At 30.4% G+C, this 8,842-nt stretch overlaps 1 protein-coding gene across 1 annotated transcript; it reads right to left on the reverse strand.

Annotated features, from left to right (window-relative positions):
- Positions 1-7,064: 7,064 nt before the first annotated feature.
- On the reverse strand, positions 7,065-8,147 carry LOC115227926. Its single transcript, XM_029798630.1, has one exon. It carries the CDS (start codon positions 8,145-8,147, stop codon positions 7,065-7,067), a length of 1,083 nt encoding a protein of 360 aa, XP_029654490.1.
- Between the last annotated feature and the right edge of the window lie 695 nt (positions 8,148-8,842).

Here is an 8,842-nt window from a genome sequence, read left to right on the forward strand (position 1 = left end):
ACAATCCAAAATATACTTTATAAAATGAACTTTCGTCGATTTTCCCAAATATTGTAACAACATTCTCTTCATTAGTGATATCATCCCAATGAAATGGTTTCATTGATTTTGATGGTTTAGGTACTTTATCATTAATTATTATTTCTTTAGGAGTTGGAATTGTTTTTAATGGATCTGGTGGCAAAGGGACTCCAGGGACACAACTCATTTTTGGAGGAGGTGGAGGAATAGGTATGGTTCCATTTTCGTTAGAAGAATTTGGAAGTTTTGTTTGAAGTGGCGGGGGAGGAGGTGGAACAGGAGAATCTGGCGCTTTGGAAGAATCTGGCGCCTTTACAACAAAGGGGGGTGGGGGAGGTGGAACAAAGGCGTCGTTCTTTGAGTCAAAAGAAACGATTGATTTCATCATTGATTTTGATGAGCATGTAGATAAAGTATTAATATAATCACTAGCACGTGAACTTTTTTCTGAGGACGGGGCGGGGGGAGGTATTTTTTTACTGAAGATAACATTCGACATTTTTTCAGCATTTGATGCTAAATTATTATATTTTAAGCGTTCAATACCAAAAGCAGGTCTTTGCTCTTGTTGACGTTGTTCTACTTGATGTGATCTGCGGAGAGTTCCAGACTGAAAATGTTTTGATTTCATCGTTGTGTTTTGTAAATTTTGATTTGAAGGTAATATTTTGGGCTGTTTTAAATGTTTATTTAAAATTTGATCTAAACAAAGTTAAATCAATTATAACCTTTAAATTCGTCAATTACTATTAAACACTAAAATAAAATAAAATTCATATGTATTTACTTTCAAATATTCTCTGTCCATGTTAGATATTTGTTCTTTTAGATTACTGACTTTCACTTGGTTTTTCGCAATGTATTCCCTTCTTTTATTATATTTAATGACATATGTCCTGAGACTGCTCCCTGATAGAGCAGCCATACTCTAAATTATTTTTAGAAACAGCTTTTATACGTTTATTTGTTTTTCAAATTCATTTATCCTTGTATAATATTGAATTTTGATTCTAGTAGAAAATAAAGCCTGCTCGTTCAATATTAAATCTGCAAATTTGATCAATTTTTTCTAAATTGACTTTATTTTTAACATCACATACAATATGATCAATTTCACCATGTTTTAAAACGTGACATATCACATCAAATCGAAATGAATCCAAATCAGCCTATATATTTAAATTACTTATTTTTAACTTCGTATAATTTAATGATTGTTGATGTTACAAAATTTGTTGCTTTCTGTTTTTTGCAAAGTGTTGTCAATATTTGTACCATAGATGCTGTTATCCTAGAACTTTAAAGAATAATCATATAAACCTTATGTTTCCTACCATCGTAAACTTAATAAAATTTTCAATTAAATTTGGCACATCTAAGATTTCCAACACATTTGACTATTAATTTAAAAATCTATTTAAAAATTACAGTTTTATTAAATATTTCTTCTAGTGAATCTACGAGAATGCATATGCAATCAACGATTTTTTGATTTTTTGAATTTAAATTGCTGTTCAGAATATTAATATTTTTTTCCAGTAGATACTTTTGTGATTTGTTTGTTTGAGAAGCTTTTCTAATTTTATTTAAGCATTTATAGATACAATTGACCAATTAGAAAAACGAGAGTTTGTAATAATAGTTCGAATCCGTTAGCCTCTGAAAATTCCTGGACCAATCTAAACATTTTTGAATCATTAGATTATATTATACGTTTCGATTTTGTTCCCAATAAGTTGTTTAAAAGCCATTAAGTTGTTGTAGAGTTTATCAAACGCAGATTTCTATTATTTAATTTTATCCGAGCCAATACTTTTTTAATCAAAATTGGTGAAATTTCGTCAATTATAAGGCCAAGTGGAATTTTGAATGAAAATTCCTTCTAATAAATTATAATTTAAAATCATTCACGAACCCGAATATTTGTATGCCTTTGCTCAATATGTGAAAAACCATGGTTTATTGTTGAGTTAAATGTCTAATAGAGTAACATAAAGTCATATTTAAATTACTGATGGGTTTTTATTCAAGGAATTAAATGAATTTAGAGAAATTCCACTCTTCAAAGAATTTCCTATAGAAGACATGTGGAAATCCGCTCACATCTGGTAATTTAAATCTTAAAATTGCGCATTAAATTTTTCTATAAAAGACGACATTTTATAATTTGAGTTTTCTGCTAATTTTAAACAAACGAGTCTTTTGACACACAATTTAGTATAATTAGGTATCTTTTTGCATTCATTATTAAAAATTCTCATTTAGTTATTTTTAGACTATGAGTTGCTATTGAATGTAGGAACTGTATTAAAAAACTGAGGAAGTAATTAATGGAAGTATTATATATCATCAGGATTTGGTATTTTGATTTTGTGTTTAAAAATAAGTTTAAAATTAATTTTCTTAATTATGTTGTATTACATTCTGAATAAAATACACGCTGAATAATTGCATTCTTTAATTTTATTGAAATCAAAAATGTACACAACAAAATATTTAATTATTTAAACCAACCATACTCAATTTATGCTGTTGGGGTATACGTTTGAATTTTGTTATTTCGTTTTAGGTTAGGCTAAAAGTTGCTCCATTTCCCCTTCATCGATTCTTCAATAATTTTCAACAAGATCAGAATAAAATGTATTATTGCAACTAAATTGAAACAAGTAACTCACAAATTAATCAAGGAATCTGTTTTAGAAACTTAACTCTTTAATTTATGGTCACGGCAAATTTTTCATTAATGATTGACTCGCGAAAATTGACGACAATTTTGAATTTTATTTTTTAATACAAATTAAAAAAATAAAAATTTAGTTAACACATGTCTCCCAGTTTCTCTCGTCGATTCTATAATCGGCTTACTTTAAAGAAAAAAATGAAATTGTTAAAGAACAAAATTTTGTGGCAGCGATTAGGTGCAAGATTCTCAAGCATATTCCAAAATACAATATCAAGAATAACAATAATAATCTTTTACTTAAGATGAACTGTATTTTAAAAGATTCTAAAAATTTTAACCTTCTTTTAAAACTGCGCATTTTATGTCTACTGTAGCATGAAGTTAATGTTTTTATATTTAAGCTATAGAGGATACGAGTTCAAGTGACAAAAGCATTTGAGTTTTGTTGATTACATGCAAAACGTCGATGAAAGTCATCTGTGGATCACAAACTGCTAGCAAAGCACGGATCTCCCGGTAACCCAATGGGTCATATGAGCTATTATTTAACAAGGAGGAGAACTTTCAATTTTCAGAACGATTGGGACCAAACACAGCCCCGAAGAATTTGTGGACATTCGATTTAGATGGTCATTCCTATCAATGCCGAGTTCATTGTCGGAAAATCTTGTACTGGGCTAGAGATTGTTATCTGGCAAAAATCCTGTCGAGTGTAATCTGCTTCTTATGTGAGGGGGTATACATGAATCGGAAAAATGTCGAACCGGAACGGAAGTTAATCGGGATAACAGGTGAGCACCAAAAATGGCAGGCAAATGAGTATTTCGAAAGCTCGTTAAGTTCGAGGGAGGAAAATGGAACTGATCAATGACTCTCGATTTGGACTGCAAACAAATCCGATTTGTGTGTCACAGAATGTGAGCACAGTGAAGGAGTCTCAGTACGGAAAACTGTCAAAAGAATGCCGATTTCAAATGAAACCCGCATGAGAAACAAGCTTTTAAAATGACTGGAAAGCCTATCATTAATGGGTCTCCTTTATCCAAAATGTCGACGCTCCCAAGTGAGGTCAGTCGCCGAATGCAAAAGGATTTATTGTACTATGATCTGGATCGTCTTAAGAAAAAAATTTATGCTTGATTACTATATTTGGGTTAGCACTGAATGATACACTTTAGCCTTTTGTTTTTATCCCTCCGTAAACAATTCTTTCTTGTTCTTTGAGATTTTGGGTTTTTTGGGCAATTAAATTTAAAGCAATTTAATTGAGAAATTACGCATAAACTTAAGTTCCCAAAGCTTGAAAAGAAATTGGTTAAATGAATGGAGGTAATGAAGTTTAAAAATACTCTCAGAGAAATCAATTTTTAGGTGGTCTATGAATGATGCTTTAATATCTACAAAGGTAGCATTTTTGCGGATGATTTACAACTTAGTAATTCCATAAATTCTAATGGATAATTTCATAAATTCTTTATCATATTTCTTAGAATAAAAATAATTTTTTAATTTTTGTTCATCTAATGTTAATTTTTGGATGGCCATCAAGTTTATGAAGTGTGAAAAATTTTAGTTGCGGTTTATCGCTTCGAAGAATATTTGATCATTTTGGTGTATTAATTTTTTAATTGAATATAAAATTTTTTTAATCGTGAATTTTTATTAGCAAGATGTTCAAGGCTGTTATTAAAACTATATTAATAAGCATTAATCTGCTTCTTTTGGGGGTAGTTGAGTTTCAATAACAAATTAGGTAATTTCTGTTGTAAGCTTGTATATTGGAATTTCCAATATATATCAAACATTTAATAATCATTATTTAAGAACTGTAAAATTTGTTGCATTAACTATTGGTCTTATATCAATCGTTGGATTAATTTCCGGAATCATATATTCAGTCAAAAAGAAAGGATTTCTTGCTAGACTTTTGGTAATAATTGAATATATTAAAATAGTTCATATCATCACTTTTTATCATTTTCCTCATGATATTTGGAACAACCGTCGCATATTGCGCTGAAGAAAAGACAGTTATTATTTTACACATTATTCTTAGTTTTTAAATGCATTAAAAAATCAATTTCTAACAGCAGTAAAAACATATCCAAAAAATAAGAATATGGTTGACTCCTATCAATATATGCTTAAATGCTGTGGTTCTTCATCTGCATCAGATTTTAATGGAAATTTGCCAAATAGTTGCTGTTTAAATGCTCCTTGTACTATTATCAATTCATATCAAGTTGTTACATGTTCTAGTACTAAGCTTTAGGGATGCAATAAAAAAATAGAATCTCAATCGAAACAATATAAAATTTATTTGATTTTAGGAACTATTACGATTTGTCTAATAACGGTTAGTCATTTTGATTATTTTTTAGGTGGCTGGAATGTTTTCAAAACACACAAAAGCTAATAAATAGTCGAAAATCTTTCACTAATTAATATAATTCTAATTCACTTTACTAACATAGTTTTCGAATTTTTAGGAAATTGTTATAGTCGTTTGATTTTAAATGAATAAAATTATACTTTATGACGAAATAACTAGGAGATAAACTAAATTTTTTTTAAGCTTTCTTGGATTAAAAATTAAAAATTTTTATTTTCGTTAACTAAGTTTAACTCAGGCATTGATTAAAAATTCAACTCGTTCTAAGAAATACTCAGACTTCATCTTTATTATTAATTTAAAATAAAATAACGTAGATTTTAAATGCACTGTAACATTTAATGTTTGAAATTAGAAAATAACAATTATGCTCTACAGCACTTATTGTATTGACAGTGATAAGAATTTAAAGATTTTCATTTTAATTATCTTTATTAGTATTATAATACTTCTTGGAATAAAAATAATTTTTAAATTTTTGTTATTTAAAATGTGTGCTCTTATAGTTGCTCCTTCTGGTGGTCCTATACCGACTAATGCCGTAAGATATTCTGACGAAGAAATTTATAAAATTCAACAAAAATATATTTCAAACAAACAAATATTTTCGGAAATGTAATTTTTCTTATAATATAAATAGATGGCCTTTTAAAATAGGGAATTACATGGCTGCAGGAATGGCTGGTTTATCCGGGCTATATTTGACTGATTATATCAAAAGATTTTTCAGGTATAATCACAGATTTGAGAGGTTTTAAATAGAATTGAAAGACGATATACATTTATGATTAGTTATCTCAGTTCCTCATTAATTCCAGCTACTATTGCATATGTATTTTACACCGAAAATACCAAAAAACAATTAATCGGTCGTCTTTCGTGCAAATCCTGTGGATTATTAAAAGTCAGTATTTCTCAATTTGGATTTGGAATTGCTTATCCTCTTATCATGTCACATATTACTGGATTTTTTGCTCTTCGGAAACATATTTTGCCAACTTTGCCTTCATTTGGAAATTTTCGGGAATTTTACGGATTTATGTTTCAGCCTTATCGAGCAAATTATTTATTTATAATTGCATTGGCAGTTGCTCAAATTGCGTTAATATCGTTTATTTTTAATCGACAATACGTCTGTTGGGAAAAGACACTTATTCCTTCTATTTGCAAGAATTTATGACTATTTTGGATTTCTTAATTTGTTTTAATTAATATTTTTATTATTTAATGTAAGGTTTGGTTTATTTAAACTAAAAATATTTGTAGCTATGTCGCGAGCGCAGCGCGCGACCGAGCGCTAGACGCGACTTTGACACCTAACAAGCCTATCATCAACAAATATATTTATTAATTATTTAAAATTTTAACATGATTTAAAATTAAAATTGAAATAACTTAAGTTTTCCATTGAATCCCATAAAATAATTATAAGTAGACCTAATAGAAAAAGTAAAATCAATGAATACTGAACGCTAATTTGGTTTAGGTTGTGAGGGGGTAATAATTTGACAGATCTCATTGCTATTTTTTCGTTTTAATCTCTAAAATTAGGTCTTCTAATCAAAAATGAACTGTGCAGACAGGCTTGCTCCTTCAGAAGATTCTTGTTTTGACATTTTTATAAATTATGAAGCATTTAGATTTTTTCTCATTATTCTAAAATATCAATTATAAATGTTAAAATATTATTTTTATTTATGAAATCGGTTTTAAAGCTCATTCTGCTTTGGCATCGATTTTAATTTTTGTTATCGAATATATTTAATCCCAAATACAAGCTTGGGTATTTGTCAATTTATAGATTTTTTGATTGATCGGATCTAGAAATTGAGTGGTCGCTCGCTGCGCTCGGTCGCTCGCTGCGCTCGCGACATAATATAAAATGAATTTTTAAATATTTAATTTAAATTATTAAATATTATTATTATTATTAGCACTGTCATAGGAACATAATGTAATTTAAACTAATTAAGTTCCCACATGTGCCACATATGAGACTATCTTTTCGGTCATAATTTTCCATGATGTGCGGTTGTATGCTATACTCCTGAGAGTATCTAGGTCGTCTCCATTTTTCAGTTGTCTTTTAACGCGTTGTAGTTCTTTTGAGATTACAATAGGTAATGTATTTCGTGGGCGTCCTCGGGACGCAGATCTTTCGTCCTTTGCGTAATATGATTCCATTGCCCAGTTAGCATAGACATCCTGGTCGAGTCTTAGAATGTGGCCCAATAGGCGCCAACGTGCTTCGGTAATGTCCACACTGACGGGTCTGCTGTTGCAGATATTGTATAGGGTGGAGTTCTTGATTTTCTTTGGCCAGTTGATGCCAATAAGAATTCTTAACTGTCTTCTATGGAATGCATCAAGAGATTTTGATTCAGACTCAGATATTCCCCATGTTCCTCCGTTGTACAAAAGTATGGGTTTAATAAAAGCATTGTATAATTTGGCACGTAAGGCCGTTCCAACCTCGCGGTTTCGTAGCCAAGTGGTCCGCAGTTTGTTAAGTGCAACAGTCGATAGCATCTTTCTCCTCATAATGTCTTCACTATCTCCTAAAAGAGTTCCAACTTTTTTCGAGTTTCGCCATTTTTCGTCTGTTCTATTTGCCTCCCGGTTGATTGTTACATATTCGGTTTTTTCTATGTTCACTTTTAAGAACCATTTTTCCAGTGCATGAGGAGCAATGTTCAGCAGTTCTTCGAGTGTCGACTTATCATGAGACAAAAAGTCTACATCGTCGGCATATATCACTTCAGTTATTGAAGTAGTCTTCACTAGTTTTCTCAGATCTCTTAGTGCCGCTTCAAGATAGACAATGAATAGTACAGGTGATATTGAATCACCTTGGGGCGTTCCAATGCTTGTTTTGAAAGATCTTGATTGTACGGGTCCGATCTTCACCGTTAACTCGGTGTCTATAAGTAGTGCTCGAACCATTCTGATCGAGTCATTGTCAAGAATGGTTTTGAGGATCTCCATTAGCTTGTCTCTGCGGATTGTATCAAATGCCCTGCTCATATCAATGCCCAATATTGTGGTCGCCATTTTAAATTTCTGAGATATGGCACAGATCCATCTATGTCCCCATACTACATCTGCAGTTGATCGCCCAGGCCTGAATCCACTTTGGCTAGCCGACAGATATTCATTAACAGGGTCCTTAATACGTTCCAGTGTTACGAGTGAAAAGATTTTCCTTATTATTAAATATAAAAAATTAAATTGTTAGCGATAGTTTTATAAATTTAATAAAAATTTTCGACTAAGGCAGATTTGTTGGAGGATTATAACTTTCACATTTTAATTGTACCTCAGTCTTAAGTTTGCCATAAACCATTCCATCTTCATCGTGAGAATATGCTTTCACAATCTCAATAGGACTTTTATTTGTCTTGATAAGATAATTTCCGGATCCACATGCTCCGACAAGTGTACTGTCATTCCCAATAAAAACTGTTTTTTCTTGAAATTTATATTTTGCCCATTCATTTTCAATAAGACCAGTATAAACAAGTAAATATCGTTGATAATCGTTTAATGTCGTAGCCGTATATTTCCAGCATTCTGAATCAATTATTTCAGTTTTTGTTTTTAGATTTAGGCTTGAAATTTCTAAAATTGCATTTAAAACAAAACATATAAAAAATAAAATACGAAAGCTCTTCATCTTAAAATGAAATTTACGTATCTTTAAATTTGTATTTAAGCAGAAATTAACTAATTTCTTAATTAATATATTT

The sequence above is a fragment of the Octopus sinensis genome, unplaced genomic scaffold, assembly GCF_006345805.1.
Source record: "Octopus sinensis unplaced genomic scaffold, ASM634580v1 Contig08735, whole genome shotgun sequence".
NCBI lineage: Eukaryota > Metazoa > Mollusca > Cephalopoda > Octopoda > Octopodidae > Octopus > Octopus sinensis.